Genomic DNA, 21303 nt, shown 5'->3' with positions numbered 1-21303 from the left:
GTTCAGTTGGTTGGAACATCATCCTATTTTTGGAACACCAAAAATTTGTGGGTTTGATCCACAGTCAGGATACTTATCTAGATTCTATTTTGATACCCATTAGGGTCATGTGTCAGGGGCAACTGATTGATGTTTCCCTCTCACATCATTGTTTCTTTCTCTTTTTCTCATTTTCTTTTTCTCTAAAAAATAATAATAATGGAAAATATCCCCAGTTCAGGATAAATTGGGGGTGGGGGAACACAAGAGGAATTCTACAATACTTTGAATTAAATGCAAATGAAAACATAATCTACAACTTTTTGAACGAGTGATATTTAGAAAGAAATCTCTCAAAACTGGAAATTTAGATTCCATATTTACAGATTCAGAAAAAAATGACCTAAAATAAGCAAACAAACAGAAACAAATAAAAGGAAGGATATAATAAAGACTAGAGTATAACTCAATAATACAAAGATGAAAAACAATAAATTTTTTCAATGATAAAATATCAATGAATTTTGATTATGAAACAATCAATAAAATGGACAACAATTTACCTAGAATTAGAATGAGAAAATGAGACAAGATATAAATTAACATAATCTGGAGAGAGGTTGAACTTTAAAAAATTATAGTGACTGTAATAAATATTATAAACAACTTATGCCAAGAAATTAGTCAACTTAGATTATGATAACAAATTCCTACTTTCTTTCTGTGGCATAGAATTCCATTGTGGATATGTACCAGAGTTTTTTGATCCATTCATTTACTGGTGGGCACCTAGGTTGCTTCCAACTCTTGGCTATTGTAAATTGTGCTGCTATGATCTTTGGGGTGCATGTGTTCTTTGGGATTGGTGTTTTAGGGTTCTTAGGATACAATCCCAGCAGTGGAATTGCTGGGTCAAAAGGCAGGTCTAATTTTAGTTTTCTGAGAAAATTCCATACTGTTTTCCATAATTATTGTACCAGTCTGCAATCCCACCAACAGTGGACCAGAGACCCCTTTTCCCCAAACCTTCTCCAACATTTGTTGTTTATTGCTTTTTTATGATAGCCATTCTGAGGTTCCAGGTAATGGAATTCCATTGCTGGGGAAGGGGACAGAATCTGCAGAGAGGTTATATGGAAAGAGATGCTCTAAAGCTTAGGATAGATTAAATATTGAAATCTCTGGCAAACCAAGTCCCACCATAAAATAAGATGACTGTAGATGAATTTGAAGTTTGGGACCTCTATGGCAGACAACAGATTGATGTTTCTCACATTAATGTTTCTATCTCTTTCTCTCTCACCCCCTCTCCCTTTTTCTCTAAAAATCAATAATAATTTTTAAAAGTCTTCATGTGACAATTAGAACATTTTAAAAAGCACAAGAGACATTATAAAATATTTTGAACTGAGTGCAAATCAAAACACAACATATAACATTTTATAAGAGGGAAATTTAGAGCTTTAAAAGGAAAGCAATTTCCTAAAACTAGTCCCTTAGAGAGCAGACATCCTGTCTTGTTCCTGATCTTAAGGAGAAAGCTTTTAGTTTTTGCCTGTTGACTATAAGGTTGTCTGTAGGTTTCTTCCATTTGGCTTTTATTATGTTGAGGTATGCTCCCTCTTTTCCCACTTGGCTGAGCGTTTGCATCATGAATGAATGCTGGAATTTTTAAAATGCTTTTTCAGCATACATTGAAATGATCATGTGATTTTTTCCTTCATTTTGTTTATGTGGTGTATTACCTTTACTCATTTTCAAATATTGTATCTCCCCTGCATCCCTGGGATGAATTCCACTTAATCATGGTGTATGATCTTTTCAATGTATTTCTATAACTGCCTTGTCACTATTTTGTTGAGGATGTTAGCATCTATGTTCATCAGAGCTCTTGGCTTGTAGTTTTCTATGTTTGTTGTGTCTTTACGGGGTTTTGAAATTAGGATGATATTGACTTCATAAAAAAGTTTGGGAGCCTTTCCTCTTCTTGAATTTTTTGGAATAATTTGGGAAGGGTAGGATTTATTTCTTCTTGAAACGTTTGGTAAAATTCACTTGTGAAGCTATCAGGTCCAGGGTTTTTGTGTGCCAGTTTTTCTGATCACTGCTTCAATCTTACTTGTTGTTATTGGTCTGCTTGTTGTTGTTTCTTCTTCTTCTTGATTCAGTTTTAGAAGACTATATGTTCCTAGAAATTTGAACCTTTTTCCCAGGCTGTCAAATTTCTTGGCATATAAATGTTCATAGTTATTTTTTACAATCCTTTGTATTTCTGTGGTATGGTTGTAATCTCTTCTTTCATTTCTGGTTTTACTTATTTAGGTTCTTGCTCTTTTTTCCTTGATGAGTCTGGTTAAAGGTTTGTCAATTTTGTTTTTCTTTTCAAAGAAAAGCTCCTGGATTTGCTGATCGTTTGGATAGCTCTTTCAGTCTCTATGTCATTTAAGTCTGCCCTAACCTTGTTTATTTCTGTCACCATTTCAATAAATGGTGTTGGCAGATCTGGACTGGTACATGCAAAAAATGAGACTAGACCACGAACTTACACACCATACACCATAATAAACTATAAATGGATAAAGGACTTAAATATAAGACATGACACCAAAAAGCTACATTTCCTAGAGGATAACATAGGCAGGAAAGTTTCAGATATACCACGTAGCAATAATTTTGCCAATATATATCCCAGGGCAAGGGAAGTAAAGTAAAAAAAAATAAATGGGATTCCATCAAACTGAAAGGATTCTGCATGACTAAGAAAACATCAATAAAATGACAAAGGAACCAGCTGTATGGGAGAACATATTTGCCAATGAGATATTGGAGAAGGGTTTTATCTAAAAAATATATAAACAATGAATAAAACTCAACACCAGAAGGACAAACAAGCCAATTAAAAAAGGTATCTGAATAGACACTTCTCCAAAGAAGACATACAAATGTCCCATGGGCATATGAAAAAATACTCAACATCACTAGCTATATGAGAGACGCATATTAAAAGCACAATGAGATACAACCTGACACCTGTCAGAATGGCCATCTTTAATAAATCAACAAACAATAATGCTGGGGAGGGTGCAGGGGAAAGGGAACCCTAAGACACTGTTGGTGGGAATGCAGACTGGTGCATCCACTGTGGAAAACAGTGTGTAATTTTTTTAAAAAACCTAAAAATAGAACTGTCTTTTGTTCCAGTGATTCTACTATTGGTAATATGCCCTAGGAATCCTGAATCCTGAATTCAAAACAACTTATGTACCTCTATGTTCATAGCAGTGCCATTTACATCAGCCTAAGTGCTCCTCAGTAAATGAGTGGATAAAAAAAAACTGTGGTACTTTTCCACAATGGAATATTGCCCAACAGAAAGAAAGAAGGAACTCCTAACTTCTGAGACAGCATGGATGGAACTGGAGACTTCTATGCTAAGTGAAATAAGCCAGGCAGTGAAAGACAAATACCAATGATCTCACCTAGAAGAGGAATCTAAAGAACAAAATAACAAAATCATACAAATTTATGTTGTGCTCTGAAAATTAAAGTAACTTTCAATCAATAAAAGTGTAAAAATTTTAAAAACAAAGATCCTAACAAAAAACTAGTACCTTAGATTTTATATTTAAAGACTAGGAAAAAAGGTGAACCAAAAACAAGCAAATAAACAAAAACCCAAATAAATGAAAGCACATAATAAAAACTAGAGTATAATCCAACAATACAAAGGTAAAAAAACAATATAGAAAACTTATAAGTGGAACTTAATCATCAAAACGAACAAATGAACAAAATAAAACCAGAGACTTGAAAATAAAGAACAAACTGCTAGTGACCAGAGGGGTAGGTGGAGAGAAATAACAGGGGAAATAAGGGGAAGAGGCAAGCCAACAGACACATATAGAGGACTCATGGGCGTGGACAATGTGGAGGTATTTACTGTGGAAGTGTTGGGGGGATTCAGCAGGAGAGAGCAATTGGCAAGAAGATGGGATGACTGTAACAACAGGCTGAACAACAATAAAAAGAAGAAAATCAAAGAATTTAATTTGGAAAAGATTAATAAAGTGGACAAAAAATTTATCTAGAATTTGAAAGAGAAAATAAGACAAGATATAAATTAATATCATCAGAAGGAAAAATGACCTTGTAAGAGTTAAAATGACTATAATAAATATTATAAAAATTTGTGTGAAGAGAGAAGAGAAGATGGTGGAGGAGTAGGACAAAGGATTCCGCTTCCCCCCACGCATGGAAGAAGAACTTGGCCGATCTGCAGAGGAACACAGCAAATAGCCAACAGTGAACCAGCATATAGGAAAATAGGACTCTAGAAATTGTAGGGGACACCGAAAGACCAGTTGGTGAGGAGAAGGCTGCAGGTCAATAAGGTCCAAGGGAACAGCACAGAGGCTGCAGGCTGAGGATGGCGCCTCTGCCAGGCCACGCTAGAGCCCGGGCTGGGTCTGCCCCAGATTCGTCGGGAGCTGAGGGCTGGCAGCAAGGTCCTTGGGAGAGAGCTGGGTAATCAGCTCCCACCCTACTCAGCCAGGCGCATTATGAAAAATGCCAGGAGAGATCTGTTTGCTTAAAGTGTCAGAGAGAAGAATGGGCACAAGGAAGCAAACAAGGGGGGTTTGATCACCCATGGGGTCTGTGGTTGGCAGCTTGGGAGAATTAAGAGTCACCCTTGCATTCCCCTGTAGCACTGAGAAAGGTTTGAGCCCAAGCCTGATGGACCAGGAAAGCCTGGCCCGGAGCGGGTGCCCACACCCAAGCCCACTATGGTGACTTCCAGGGAAAGACTGCTCTAAAGAGGACTCCCTGGGAAAGACTGCTCTCAGTAGGGTGCTGGAGAGAGGCACTGGTTCAGATCTTGGGAGAGTAGCTGAGTACACCAAGAAGGGAGAAAGGCCACACCAATCACCCCTCAGACTGCCACAGCCAATAAAACCAGAAAAACCGGTTTGGCTGCTGGAAACCAACAAGAAGGTTTTATTTTTTAAATAATCTTTTATTTTTTAACTTTACTATTGTTTTATCTCTCAATACTTTTACCCTGTATTTCCTTCTTTCTTGTTCTATTCCTTCTTCCTTTATTTCCAAACTTATAACTTTTCCCACCCTTCTGCTGCCTTCCCCCCGCCCCACAAGTGAGACAAAAAACTCAGAACAGTGAAAGACCAGAGTTGGACCCAAAGAGGGGGCATCCCAACAGTAGAGACAGAGAGACAAATTTCACTTTGCTATATCAGAAAAACTACAAGTTACTGCATATTTGTATAATCTTTATCCTTATTTTTCATTATTCTTACATGTTTTATTTTAATAGTGTTTTTGTATTCCTCCTCTTTCTGTATACTCTTCTTTGCCTTGGCTGGATATATGGTATCTCTTGACAGGTTTCCCCTGTCCCCTCATTCATAGTTTATTGCTAATTTACTGTCCTTTACTTCCCCTTGCTCCATTAGCACACTATTGAAGGTCCAACACTCCCTAACCTTGGTATCTCATAGATTCTGTCATATGATTGTTGCTCTAATATTGTTGTAAATAATAGCTGTTACATACTATTGTAGATACTACACAACAACCCCCCCCTTCCAGATCTTAGCCCACTTCATTGTTGCCTGAACTATAATACTGTAGTGGTTAACTCTATTCTCTCTCACACTACACCTATTTACCATCCTTTATTCTCACCTTACCTCAGAATCTAACCTCCCTCAACCTCACTGCTTTCTAGATCCAACTCACAATCCTTCCCTCCCCAACAAGAGCCTTATATTCTTTCCATCCTTTCTAAAAAGTGGTTAGTTGGGTTGAAGATAATGGTTATCACTGTACATAGCCAGGGAATCTCCTATCTCTTCTCTACCAGCTGCTACTGTAAATATCATAGAATACTGTCCTGCTGTCATAAACATTTTGCCTTCCCCTCACACAGATCAAAAAAAAAAAAAAAAATAAAGAGCAGGTGGAAGCAGTGAACACAAGGATACCCACTGGAAGAGGAAACCCAATACCAAAGGAACCACCAACAGATAACAACAAAAGAAAGTGAAGGAGAGAGTGGAAACCACACAAACCTCAATCCAAGACCATCTGGAAATACAACTAAACAGTGGAGAAACTACCCAGGGGAGACAACTGAACAAGAGCAAAAGAGAATCCTCAAAACCCTGTACATGCAGAAGAACTAGCTTCAACACAATCTCCCTCACTAACACAACAAATTAAAATGGGTAGTGGACAGAGGAACCATCAGTTCACCAGCTGGTGGGAAGGACCCACAAAAGAAAGACCCCCAAACAACCAAAACCCAAAGACAAACTCACAGTCAATGTAAAGGACAGCCTGGACCAGTGAGCTGGGGAGATCAAGGAGACTACACCATTGAATCTCACAGGTATTATACCACAGAAGTTCATACCATAAACCCAGGAAACCAGAACAAATCAATTTAAGAAGCTGAGGCTAACAAAAAGAGTCTCACAAACAATGGGATGACAAAGAAACAATCCCCCAATGAAAGGAAAGGAGGGAGCCTCAGAAAGAATGCAAGATGAAATAGAGGCAAGTCAACTATCAGATATGGAATTCAAAGCACTGGTTATCAGGAAGTTCAAAAAGCTCAAAATGAGCTACCAGAAACTAGAGGGGAATTACAATGATCTCACTGCAAACTATAGCAACATGAAAAAGGAAATAGAAATTATCAGCAAAGGCCAAGAGGAAATGAAGAATAAAATTTCTGAACTGAAGAACACAGTGGAAGGAATCAAAAGCAGGATCAATGAAGGAGATCAGATCAGCAAGTTGGAGGACAAAGTGGAAAAAAACTCCCAGAAACAGCAAGAAAGGAAAAGAAGTTCTGAAAGAATGAAGAGGGATTAAAATAAATGCAAGACAATATGAAACATAATAATATCCAAACAGTAGGGATACCGGAAGGAGAAGAAGAAGAGCAAGGGATAGAAAACCTATTTCAAAGAGTAATAATGGAAAACTTTCTTAATTTGATGAGAGAAAAAGTCACACAAATCAAGGAATCACAGAGAGTTCCAATCAAGAGGAACCCCAAGAGGCCCACTTCAAGACACATCATCATTAAAATGGCAAAATTACAAGACAAAGAGAGAATCTTAAAGGCAGCAAGGGAGAAAAGGGAAGTAACATACAAGGGAGCCCCAATAAGGTTAGCTACTGACTTCTCAATGGAAACACTCCAACCAAGAAGAGAATGGCAAGAAATATTTCAAGTAATGAGAACCAGAGGCCTACGACCAAGGCTACTTTACCCAGCAAGGCTCTCAATCAAGATAGAAGGCCAAATAAAGAGCTTCCAAGACAAAAGAAGTCTAAAAGAATACACCTCCACCAAACCAGCTCTACAAGAAATACTAAAAGAACTGCTTTAAGGAAAGGAAGGAAAAGAGAGAGACAGAGAGGAACACAGGTACAAAAATGGCAATGAAAAAGTATGTATCAATAACAACTTTAAATGTAAATGGATTAAATGCTCCAATTAAAAGACATAGAATAGCTGAATAGATAAAAAAGCATGACCCACACATATACTGCCTACAAGAGACCCACCTCAGGACAAAAGACCTACACAGACTAAAAGTGAAGGGCCAGAAACAAATTTTCCAAGCAAACAGACAGGAAAAAAAAAGCCAAGGTAGCAATACTCATATCAGACAAAATATTCTTTTAAAAAAAGATCCATAAAGAGACCCAGAGAGTCACTTCATAATACTCAAGGGAAGAATCCACCAAGAGGATATAAACATAGTAAATATATATGCGCCCAACATAGGAGCACCCAAATATATAAAAGAAAATTTTAAAAGAATACAAGAAAGATATTGACAGCAACACAATTATAGTTGGGAATTTTAACAACCCACTGTCAAAAATGGACAGGTCTTCCAAACAAAATATAAACAAAGATGTTGTGGCATTGAACAACATCCTAGATGAAATGGACTTAACTGATGTATATAGAGCCCTGCATCCCAAAGAAGCTAAATACACATTCTTTTCAAATGCACATGGAAGATTTTCAAAAATAGAACACATGATAAGACACAAAACAAGCCTCAACAAATTTAAGAAAATTGTAATCATAACAAGCATTTTCTGAGATTACAAGGGACTGAAACTTGAAACCAACCCCAAGGGAAGAGACCCAAAACACTCAAAATCATGGAAATTGAATGGCAAGCTATTAAAGAACGAATGGGTCAAGAATAAAATTAGGGAAGAAATCAGAAGGTTTATGGAAACAAATGAAAATGAACTCACAACAACCCAAAACTTATGGGACACAGAGAAAGCAGTCCCAAGAGAGAAGTTCATAGCAACACAGACTTACCTAAAGAAAATAGAAACATTTCAAACAAACAACCTAACCCTATGCCTACAAGAACTCAAGGAACAATGACAAAGACAACCCAGAGCAAGAAGAAGGAAGGAAATAACCAACATCAGAGTAGAATTAAGTGACATAGAGACTAAAAGCACAATTCTAAAGGATCAATGAATCCAGGAGCTGGTTTTTTCAAAAAGATAAACAAAATAGGCAAGGCTTTAAGTAGGCTCATCAAGAAAAGAAAAGAGAGGACCCAAATAAACACAATCAGATATGAAAGAGGAGAGATTACAACTGACACCACAGAAATACAAGGGAATGTAAGGAATTACTATGCAGAGCTGTATGCCAAGAAATTTGAAAACCTAGGTGAAATGGACAAATTTCTAGAAAAATATAATCTTCCAAAACTCAAAGAAAAATAAGCAGAAAACCTGGACAGGGCAATAACAGCAGATGAAATTGAAGAAGTAATTTAAAAAAACTCCCATCACACAAAAGCCCTGGCCCAGATGGTTTCACAGGAGAATTCTACAAGGCATTTAAAGAAGAGCTAACCCCTATTCTTCACAGACTATTCCAAAAAATCCAAAATGATGGAAGACTGACAAACTCTTTTTATGAAGCCATCATCACCCTAATCCCCAAACCAGATGAAGATATAACAAAGAAAGAAAACTTCAAGTCAATATCGCTGGTGTACATAGATGCTAAAATCCTCCACAAAATATTGGCAAATTGCATCCAACAGTAGATTAAAAAGATCACACACCACGACCAAGTGGGATTCATTCCAGGGATGCAAGGATGATCCAATATTCCCAAATCAGTAAATGTAATACATCACATAAACAGAAGCAAAGGCAAAAACCACATGATCATATCAATAGATGCAGAAAAAGCTTTTGATAAGGTGGGAATAGAGAGAGCATTCCTCAGTAAAATAATGGCCATATGTGAGAGACCTACAGCCAACATCATACTCAATGAGCAAAAACTGAAAGCTTTTCCACTAAGATCAGGAACAAGACAAGGTTGTCCACTTTTACTACCTCTATTCAATACAGTATTGGAAGTTTTAGCCACAGTGATCAGACAATAAAAGGAAATAAAAGGCATCTAAGTTGGAAAGGAAGAAACAAAACTGTCACTGTATAAGGATGACATGATAGTGTACATGGAAAATCCTATAGACTCTACCCCCAAACTGCTCAACTTAATAAATGAATTTGGCAAAACAGCAGGAAACAAAGTTAATATCCAGAAATCAAAGGCATTTTTATATACCAACAATGAAACAGCAGAAGCAGATATCCAGAAAAGAATCCCATTTGGGATTCTTTATTTTTTTCATAGCAAAAACAAAAATAAATACCCAGGAATAAACCTAACCAAGGAGGTAAAAGACCTGTATGCAGAAAACTACACAACACCGAAGAAAGTAATCAAAGGAGACACAAACAAATGGAAACATATACCATGTTCATGGATTGGAAGAATTAACATCATCAAAATGTCCAATACTGCCCAAAGCAATTTACAGATTCAATACAGTACCTATTAAAGTACCAATGACATACTTCACAGACATAGAACGAACACTTCAAAAATTTATATTGAACCATAAATGACCCCAAATAGCAGCTGCAATTTTGAGAAAGAAGAACAAAGTAGGAGGGATCACAATACCTGATATCAAACTGTATTACAAGGCCACTGTAATCCAAACAGCCTGGTACTGGCATAAAAACAGGCACATAGACTAATGGAACAGAATAGAGAACCCAGAAATAAACCCAACTCTCTACAGTCAATTAATATTCAACAAAGGGGGCAGTAACATAAAATGGGGTAAAGATAGCCTTTCCAACAAATGGTGTTGGGAGAACTGGACAGCTACATGCAAAAAAAAAAAAAATGAAACTTGAGCACCAACTTATATCATACACCAAAATACATTCAAGGTGGATAAAAGACTTAAATATAAGCCATGAAACCATTAAAGTCCTATAGGAGAACATTGGCAGGAAAATATCAGATATTTCACGCCGCAACATTTTTACTGATATGTCCCCTAGAGCAAGGGACACAAAGGAAAGAATAAACAAATGGGATCTCATCAAAATTAAAAGCTTTTGCACAGCTAAAGAAAACAGTGTTAAAATAAAAAGAGAACAAGCTATATAGGAAAACATATTTGCCAATGGTACCTCAGACAAGGGGTTAACCTCCAAAATATACAAAGAACTTACACAACTCCACTCTAGGAAGATAAGCAACCCAATTAAAAAGTGTGCAAAGGACTTGAACAGACATTTCTCCAAGGAGGACATACAGAAGTTCCAGAGACACATGAAAAGTTGCTCAATATCACTAGCTATCAGAACGATTGAAATTAGAACCACAATGAGATAACACTTTACACCGGTCAGAATAGCTATCATAAACAAAGCAATAAAAACCAATGTTGCAGAGGTTGTTGGGAAAAGGGGACTCTAGTCCACTGTTGATGGGATTGTAGTCTGGTACCACCATTATGAAAAACAGTATGGAATTTTCTCAGAAAACTAAAATTAGGCCTGCCTTTTGACCCAGCAATTCCACTGCTGGGATTGTATCCTAAGAACCCTAAAACACCAATCCAAAAAAACATATGCACCCCAATGTTCATAGCAGCACAATTTACAATAGCCAAGAGCTGGAAGCAACCTAGATGCCCATCAGTAAGTGAATGGATCAAAAAACTGTGGTACATTTACACAATAACATCCTATGCAGCAAAAAAGAAAGAAGGAGCTCCTACCTTTTGCAACATCATGGATGGAACTGGAAAGCATTATGCTGAGTGAAATAAGCCAGAGGTTGAAGGACAAATACCATATGATCTCACCTTTAACAGGAAGCTAAACAACAAAACAAACAAGCAAGCAACATGTAACCAAAGACACTGAAATAGAGAACAGGCTGACAGCAACCAGAGGGGAGAGGGGAGGGAATTTACAGGGGAAAAAGGGGAAGGATTTACAGGAACTAGTATAAAAGACACATGGACAACAACTAAGTGGGGTGGAAATGGGAGGGAGGTGGGGAGAACCTGCGGGGTGGGCTGGGATGGGAGTAAAAGACAGAAAACTGTTCTTGAATAACAATTAAATTAAATAAAAATTTCAAGTAGAGAATAGGAAAAAAAACTCGTGTCAAGAAATTAGTCAACTTAGATGGTAAGAACAAATTCCTAAAAAGAGAAAATCACCTAGATCTGACAAAGGAAGAAATAGAAAATCTGCATAGACACATAAAAAGGAAATAAATTTGGTTTGTAACTAAAGTATTTCCCTCTGCTATCAACATCCAGATGCAGATAGCTTCACTGGTTATTTTCACTACATGTAATATAAAGAGTATAAATTATTGATTAATTTGTGTCAAAAATAGGGGAGGAGACCACTTTCCAGCTCATTTTATTTAGCAAGTATTAACCCTGATACCAAAGTCAATAAGGAAATAGAAGGAAAGACAACACAATACAAAATCCTTCACAGCTGCAGATAAACTCTCAGCAAAATATTAGCAAAATAAATCCAAGGATACATATAAAAGAATAATAAATCATAACTCATGATATCTATCCCAGGAAAGAAAGGATGTTTTAACAGATTAAAAACAGTTCATGTAACACATCACATATAGAACAGAACACAAGAAGCGAATGGCTACCTCAGTAGATATGGAAGAAAAATCTGACTCCATCAAACTCCCATTCAAGCTAAAAATTTGCAATAAAAGGAAACAGAGAAAATGACTTCAACCTACCAAACCTGCTCCTGGCATCACACTCAATGATTGCAGAATGAGGGTTTTTTTTCCAAATCACAAAACAATGCAGGATGTCCATTCTCAGTACTAATTATAGATGATAGATCGATAATAGATAGGTAGATAGATAGATAAATGATAGATCAGTAAGTGAGTCTGTCACCTGGATTCCTAATAAAACTAATTTTATTCATAGATGACATAATCTTTTAAGTAGAAAAGCCTAATCATTCCACACTCACGCAAACCAGTGGAAGTAATAGTTGAGTTCATCACAGTCACAAGATACACAACCAAAACAGAAAAACAATTTTATTGTTATATAGTAGCAAATAATACCTGAATGTGAAGTTAAGAAAACAATATAATTTATAACAATGCAAAAAACACTTAGAGATAAATTTAACAACAGTAGAACAGTAGTTGATACCAAAATTATAAAACATGATGTTTGTTCTGGTGTAAGGCAGACACTTTATATCAATGTAATAACACTGATGATTAAAAAATTAACATTAATTTTTGACAAAGCTACCAAGACTACTCATTCAGAAAGGACAATCTTTTCAATAAATGGTGAAGAATAATTGACTGTTCATATGCAAAAACAAGAGCTGAAATCTACACCTCACGCCATATATAAACACTGACTCAAGGTGAATCATAGACAAAAATTTAAGAGCACAGGCACAAGTTGTATATCTGATGAAAGGTTGATACCCATAGTATTGAAGAAGTTAAATTAGAGCATAGGAAGTCAAACAGGCAAAATATTTGCATAAATATTTCACCAATGAAGAATGATTTTAACGTGCCTCAATTGAAAAAGGAAAAGAACATAAAAATTAAAGACAACCTTCATAACACCAGTATTTCAAGATATTCCTATGTTGGCCCACAGGTTTCTACTCATGGAGGTAACACATAAAATATGGGCTGGTGAAATTTTTCTTCTTTTTTTTAGCTGTGAAAGATGATGTGGGAGTGGAGAATGTTTCCTCAGCCTTGGGTGCTGTCTCTGACACATCTAGTTTAGGAAGATATTAAATGATATTCTATCAGAAAAGATCAGGCTGCTCAGGGTGGTATGACCATAGACTATGTGGTATTTTAGAGTATAAAAATTGATTTACTTGAAATTATTTATTCATGATCATATACACCTTCTGAAGTTTATGTGTATACTCAGTGATACACATAGGCTAATTGAACACTGTGGCCTACACTGACATTAACCAGAAGAAGAGCACATGCGGAACAGATCACTGAAGGGGCCCCACTCAATGCCTTCTGTCACTGGGCATGTTTAAGGAAAATTCGGCCTCAGTACTGGGCCTGTCTGTTCTCTGCCCCATGCAGTCACAAGGGTGGGGAAAACCACAGAGCATCATGTGGCCTTTTCCTGCTATTGATTTTGGCTTTGTACAAGTTACAACTCAGTGTTTGTAACACCATCACCTCCCTTGTAATACAGACCGTGAAATATATATTCAAAATAGGTTCTAATACATAACAAAGGCCCAAGAAGTGTGAGCTAATTATAGTTTTCTGACCAGTAGTTTTTCTCCTTCCTAGTATTTGATGGGATTCTGGTGAGGCTTCTTCACTGTTCTTGCTAGGATTTAGGGGATTCCGTAATGTATAAGAAAAGGGAAAATAATAAGAAACATTCATGTTGTTTTATCATGGCAATGTGATCTGTGGCCCACATGTATGAAACTAGGGTGGAATTTCATTTAGCATCATGAAATCTGGATGAAGACATGTTGATTTTAGACAATCGTTTCAAACATTAGGGCATTTAAACAATTCTTGATGCTATTCCATAGAGATTAATTATGTGCCCTATGCCTCATGTAGTGTTAGTTGAAATTTAACTTGTTGCTACAGCATTAAAGATTAACAATTGATTAGGAACTTAAGGGACCTTTTTCCCGGGGGTTAAGATTACAGTATAAGTCTAACTACAGCCTAGTGTCTTCAGCACCCAGGAGGCAATGCCTGTCACTCAGGTTAGTTAGCAAACGGTAGACTCTGGTTACTTGAAAATTAAAGTGGGTATATTTCTCAGAAAAACAATTATTTTAGAGATATAGCTAACTCATCTGGATTCTAATTAGAGAATGATTTAACATACCATATTCCTGTGCACTTACTGTTTTAAATGGTTTTGTCTTTCTACTGAGAGACGGTTAATGGTGAAATTAGAACAGTTTCCTCTTGAACACCAAACGTTGATGTGTTCTCCACATCAACTTCTGTCATGCAACCTGGATTTTGTGCCCATTAAGGAGCACCCTAATTGTCACCCTAATTCTGAGGGTTGAATTCCTAGGTCCCTGAGTTGGTCATGGGGAGTTAGCATGTATAGACTATCTCTGCTCTGTGGAAGAGGTGAGTCCTTTTAGATTTGTTTTGGGTTTACCATAAACTAGTTTCTTATTATCAGCCTAGAACATTAGGAAGGAGTGTGTCCAACTTGATTTTTCTATTTAACTTTGAGGTGGGTAAAACATTTGTACTTTTTGGTGGTAAAGTAATGAGAAAACCAGGATGTTAGCATGGAGATTTGTTTTCACTTTAAAATTAGTTCATGTTATAGAGAAAATACCAAGTTCTGTGTTCAGTCCAGTATCTCTTCACTCAATTTTCATTATATAATATGTGAATAGCACCAGGGGTGCATTCCTCTAGGAAGCAGAGAATAAACTGTGTCATCCTCCATATGACTTTTGTTCAAGGACAGGTCTGAGTGTCATTGTGCATCAGACTTATAGGATATTCAGTGTAAGCACTTCCTCCAACCCACTACTAGAGGGAACTTGGTAAAGTTTTCACTTACCTCTTTCTCAGTGTGGGGGATTGACTGATCTTCTAGGATGGTAGCCAAATCAAAGTGATAACATATGATATTTTACCACATATATTCATATTTCAACATAAACATTTTATTTAAATCTACACGTATATTGCAACTGTACTAGGTATTTAAAAAAATAACCATCTCTGTGTAATTGAATATGAAGCTATCATATTTCAATGATAAATTCAAAGTTATTGAAATAACATGAAAACTTTCTGTTTTAGATAAGATATACCATAGTTTAATATTGCTCTATTTATGATAATTAATCTTTCCCACTGTGAATATTATAAATAATGCTGTAATGTAGCATTGAATATATTTTTTCACAATTTGTAAATGTAATTAAACATCTCTTATCTTATTACCACTTACAAATATAAAATCTCTCATAAACATATCAGATAGCTTTTATTATTGTCAGGGTTAAGACTTTGAATATATGTTTTCTAATAGCTTTGCAGAAAAATTTATACCATAGTTATACCTTTCTGAGTCACTGTTGATATTGATCACTATTACTATAATTAATTAAGTCACTTTGTTAACTTGATAAGTAAAAATGATCATGGATTTCAGTATATATTTTAAATCTTTTAATTTTTTTTCTAAATAAGTCTAAATTTATAGAGAACTCAGGTCCACTGTTCTCAGAGATTTGTCACACTCCCCAACAAAAGAACTGCACATAACCTCACCTGCTGAAACTTTATGCTAATGATAGACAGACCTAAAAAAATTAACGTACATAGAATCATGGTGGTTGTTGTCTGACTTGAACAAGATTTGTTACATTTTTCATGGAGCAGCAGTTGATCTGTTGTGGTAAAAACTATCATTGGATCTCTTTGAAACTCCATCAAAACATCTAATTTAATTCATCAACTCAGTGTATTATGATAGGTGACAGTTGAGAATTACACATATTTCTACTGATACTTTAAATTTGGTCAGGGGATTGGCTTCCACACTGAGAATTTAGAATTATTTGACAATTGTATAACAAAACATTGTGTTTGACAACAATGTGATGTTTTTTTGTTAATATAATTGTGTATTTTTTCTCTTATTCCCATTTCAGAAGACACACAATACTTACCCTTTGGCTTTCTAAACCAGACATNCATTATGCTTTTACAGAGTCTATAAATGTCAACTTCTGCCATTGTTTTTATTTTTTCAGTACTTTACATTATTCCACCTCCCCATAGCTTGCAGGAATACTTTTAAAACAATTGAAAATAAGAAAAATACATTTCAAATGTACATTTAACATGCAACTAACAGTGTTTTCTTGTGTGTGTGTGTGTGAATTTCAATTTATGTCTCATAGGCTTATCCCTCTCCCTGCATAATATATTTTAATAGTAATTTTACTATATGTATGCTGAAAATAAATTGTGTTAGTTTTTTCTAGTTTAAAATAGTTTGTCACTTATTTTTAGAAACCTATTTTATTATATATACTGTTCTGTGGTGGGAGTTATGTTATTTTTTTCCTCATGAACACTTTTATTTTTCAATCTTCTTTTTTCTCACTTTCAGTTTTAGGCAAGAAGTCTGTTCTAATGTTTATCGTTTTTCTTCAGATGAGGTGTTCAAAAGTGGAGGTGCTATTATACCCACCCCACCACACACATATATACAAGGGATGCTTGGCAATTAATTGTGGGTTATTTCCGATCGACATAACATTCTTGCATGTAGTGTGCAGAGGCCATGGACATGCTCACCATCCCACAATGGAACTGAGAGCACTCCGCAACTACATTATTCACTGTGAAGACATTCAGTACTTACTTTTTCACTTTTTTTGTTTTTGTGTCCTCGTGTGTTCCTTCCATTTTGTGTTATCTGAGACTCTTGGACTTGTGGTTTAGTGTCTTTTGCTAATTTTAGAAAATTGTTAGCCATTTTCTCTACCCATATTTCCTGTGCCCTAACCTTTTCCTTTTTATTCTTAGAGTTTCAAATATAGTGATGTTGACTACTTGATACTGGCATATAGATTAAACATTTCATTTTTCCCTGTGTGTCATTTTGAGTACTTTCTAGTAGTCTGTTTGTACATTCATTGATGCTTTCCTTGAGTATGTTGAGGCTACTGCTCTGCCCATAAGGACATGATTTATCTCTGTTTTTCATTATTATTTCTAGCAAATATATTTTTTCAGAATTAGTTGCCAAGACTCTGTTGAAATGTCACATGTATTCACACATGTTGATACATTTTCCACTAACACTCAGAGAACTAATGTCATTTGAGATAGCATATCTGATAACTCTACAATCCAAGTTGTTATCTAAATCTGTGCCTATTAATATCTTGGTATTCCTGCCACCAGTCATTTTCTCCCACTTATTGGTGGTACATATACATCTTTTTTAAAATGCATATTATTTGGAGATCAATAGAAATTCAAGTAAATGGCATTTAGCCTGAACATGATTTATAACTTTTGCTTAGCTTTAACTATAGTACTTGAAGATAGGCTCCAGTTTTGTTGACCGTATGATTACTTCTGAGATTCACAAACTTCAGATTCATCTATAGTCATCTTATTTTATGGTAGGACTTGGTTTGTTAGAGATCTCAATATGTAATCCGTCCTAAGCTTTAGAGCTTCTCTTTAGATATAGACCTCCCTGCAGATTCTATCCCCTTCCCCAGCATTGGAATTCCATTACTTGGAACCCTATGCTTAGGTCATTTGGTTACCCAGTGGCCTCTGCTATCTGATGGGTTCCAGAAAAATTTTAAGTTTGTAGAGATTCTACCTTTTTGTGTTGTGATATCAGAAGCAATCACTTTCTCCTTAGCCATCTCTTATGCTTTAGCCAAAAGTCTGATTACATTGGTTTAAACAAGACACCACTAGGTGTAATTGAAATATGTTTTGTGAGTTGTCACTTAATGAGTAATACTAAAGACTTTTTTAACCTTCTCTGAAGCTGAGATAGTAAATTACTCTAGAAACAGCAGACAACATAAGAATCCCGTTTTAAAATAAATAAGTTATCAAATATGTCTTTAACAAAATAGGAAAGGCAGTTTTATTTATCAAACTGCCAAAATGAACATTGATGAAGAGGGCTCATGAAAATTTGCGATTTAATGTTCCTATAAAGTAGTTTACTACCAAACATATCCTCAAATATACTATCTGATAATAGGGGAGCACAGTAAATACTAGTCATACTGTTATAACTCAAGCTATATAAGAAAGAAGAGCTTTTAGTTGAAATTATTTCTAAATGTTTCTACAGCCAGCTCATTCTACCACTGTCCTATACCTATGATAAAAAAATGAAATGTACCTCAGCATAATAAAGATCATATATGACAATGGTATGGTTTAACATCATTTTCCATGATGGAAACTGAAAACATTTTCTCTGAGATGAGCAATGGAACAAGGTATGTAGAACAAAGAAATAATAGTAATGTTATGGTCTATGAATTTCAAAATAATTATGATGGACATAATAGCTGTGATATACACTGAGAATAATACTCAAGTTAAATTGATGATGAATTATTTTAGTAGTCAATTAAAATTCTGTCAAATTTATAGATTCCAAAAACTAATTCATTGAAGAGTCATATGAGTAACAGAAAATAGGTAACACTAATATAAACCAATGTCTGCATAGCAGATGTGAGGGGTGCAAAAGACAACTTCAAATCTAAAGGAGTAAAAGGCAGAAAAATGTACTTGAACAACAATTACAAAAAAGGAAATATGAAGTGACAGAATGAAATAACATGAAATGATGCATCAGTATTTATTGAAAAGTATAGGGCTTCTGTGGTCAAAATCTAAATTTATCACCTTCATTTTATCACTTACTGACTTTAATACACCCGTCAGAGCACTTAAACAATACATTTTCAATTCTTCAGAATAAAATTAAGATTTACATCTCCAAATTCACAAAAATGTAATCATCTTATACCAAGACAGAGAGAAAACATAAAGACTTACATTTTAAACACAAATTGCTCATGGATTCCCATTGAGAGCAATATAGCATTTTTCTAATTTTTCACTTGTTTCAGGTAAATTAAAAATTAAGTTGGTAGCAATATACAAGGAAAGGTAGCTTATTTGTATGTGTACAGAACATTTTGGTTACATTACAGATTCAAATATTTAAAAATTTTATTTTAATTTAAAGTTGTAAGTTTAAAATTATACAACTGTACTAAATTATTTCATGAGCCAGTAAAAGATTACTGTACAGTTTTTATTTTACTTTGAGAAAATAAATACAATCTCTCTAACCAATAAATCTGAACAATTTGGAATTTTGTCCTCATACAAGGAGTATAACTCACAGGAAGAAAATATAAGTAATTCAAATGACATTAATGAGAGAATTTTTAAAAGATAAATATAATGTTGCAAATATTTAAAATTATATAATTGTGCTTATGAGGGCAGCTGTGAATAAATATTACTACTATTGGAGAAAAATAAATCCTCCCTAATATGCACAATAATCTTGATTTGTTATTTGTTTAAATTATCACTAATATTGACAGTTGATTTAAAACAACACACCAGCCCCAAAACACAATTAGCTCTCAATACTTACAACAAATCTGCTCAATTATTTTATAAAGACTGCCTGATGAAAAGAATTGATATATGCTCTTCATCAAGCTGTCATATAAATTAATAACATATTTATGCTGATGGATAGGTAATCAAAAGTAAGTGTAAAGATCACTAAAGCAAACAAGTCACTCATGATCTACTCCTTGGTTGTTCTTTCTACTCCAACACTGCAGGCCACCAAATCAGTTCTCCACCAGCCTCCACTTTAAAATATTTTTTTAAAGATTTTATTTATTTATATTTGAAGGGGAAGGGAAGGAGAGGAGAAAAATATCAATGTATGGTTGCCTCTTGTGTGTTCCCTGCTGGGAAATGGCCTACAACCCATGTTGCCCAGGCATGTGCCCTAACTGGAAATCAAACCAAGATCCTCTGGTTGGCAAGCACACACTCTATCCACTGAGCTATGCCAGCCAGAACTAAAATATTCTTTAGAAAAATATTTTGGAGCTTACCACTCCTTTCAGAGCTTCTTTCACATCTTTGTTCCTTAGACTGTAGATCAGGGGGTTCAGCATGGGAATCACTACAGTGTAGAACACTGCAGCCACCTTGTCAGTATCCACGCTGTTGTCAGAATTGGGCCGGCAATAAGCGAAAAGGACAGTCCCATGGAAGACAACAATGGCTGTGAGGTGGGAGGCACAGGTGGAAAAGGCTTTGCGCCTTCCCTCTGCAGAGCGCATCCTCAGGATGGTGATGAGAATGAACAAGTAGGAGGTGAGGATAATCACAATGGTGACGATCTCAATGAATGTGGTCACAATGTACAGAAACAGTTCATTGACAGTGACATCAGAGCAAGCAAGAGATAAGAGAGGGGGCAGATCACAAAAGAAGTGGTTAATCACATTTGATCTATAGGATGTGATCAGAAGAACTAAACACAAGTAGATCAGAGAAAACACAGTCCCACAGAGGTAGCAGCTAGAAACCAGCACCATTTGAATTTTTTTGGACATCGTTACCATGTACAACAGTGGGCTACAAATGGCCACAAAGCGGTCATAGGCCATCACTGCCAGCAGGAAGACCTCAATGATTCCAAAGGCACCAAATAAATAAAACTGCACCATGCATCCCTGGAAGGAGATGGCTTTGTCTTCATTTATAATATTAACCAGCATCTTTGGCACAATATTTGTGGAATAGCAATAATCCACCAAGGACAGGTGACTGAGGAAAAAGTACATGGGAGTGTGAAGTCGAGTGCTGACCTGAATCAGTGCAATCATGCCCAGGTTACCCAAAACTGTGACGCCATAGATCAGGAGGAACAGCAGGGAGAGAAGCACTCTCAGTTCAGGAACATCTGATAATCCCAGGAGAATGAACTCCATCATGGTGGTGCAATTCCCCTCCCCAGTTTCCACCATATGTCTGGTTTAGAAAGCCAAAGGATAAGTTTTGTGTGTCTTCTGAAATGGGAATAAGAGAGAAAATTCACAATTATATTAACTCTAGGAAATCACACTGATGTCAAACTTGATGTTCTTGAAATATAATTGTCAAATTATTCTAAATTCTCCATGTGGCACCAGATCCCACTGACCAAATTTAAAGTGTCAGCAGAAATGTGTATAATTCCCAACAATTACTTACCACAATACATCAAGTTGATGAATTAAATTAGATGTTTTCATGGA

General features: G+C 35.7%; 1 protein-coding gene across 1 annotated transcript; it reads right to left on the bottom strand.

Annotated features, from left to right (window-relative positions):
- Nucleotides 1-20088: 20088 nt before the first annotated feature.
- Nucleotides 20089-21033, bottom strand: LOC119000623 (olfactory receptor 5L1-like). The gene has a single exon (XM_037065706.1). It carries the CDS (start codon nt 21031-21033, stop codon nt 20089-20091), a length of 945 nt encoding a protein of 314 aa, XP_036921601.1.
- Nucleotides 21034-21303: the final 270 nt, after the last annotated feature.

This window comes from Sturnira hondurensis, unplaced genomic scaffold (genome assembly GCF_014824575.4).
Source record: "Sturnira hondurensis isolate 20B ecotype Veracruz unplaced genomic scaffold, ASM1482457v3 Scaffold0015878, whole genome shotgun sequence".
Classification (NCBI taxonomy): Eukaryota; Metazoa; Chordata; class Mammalia; order Chiroptera; family Phyllostomidae; genus Sturnira; species Sturnira hondurensis.
This window is presented reverse-complemented; position numbering and strand designations above follow the sequence as displayed.

Bases quoted from the DNA above. Each gene is read 5' to 3' on its own strand.
- LOC119000623 (XM_037065706.1), bottom strand. From the start codon at position 21,033: ATGGTGGAAACTGGGGAGGGGAATTGCACCACCATGATGGAGTTCATT.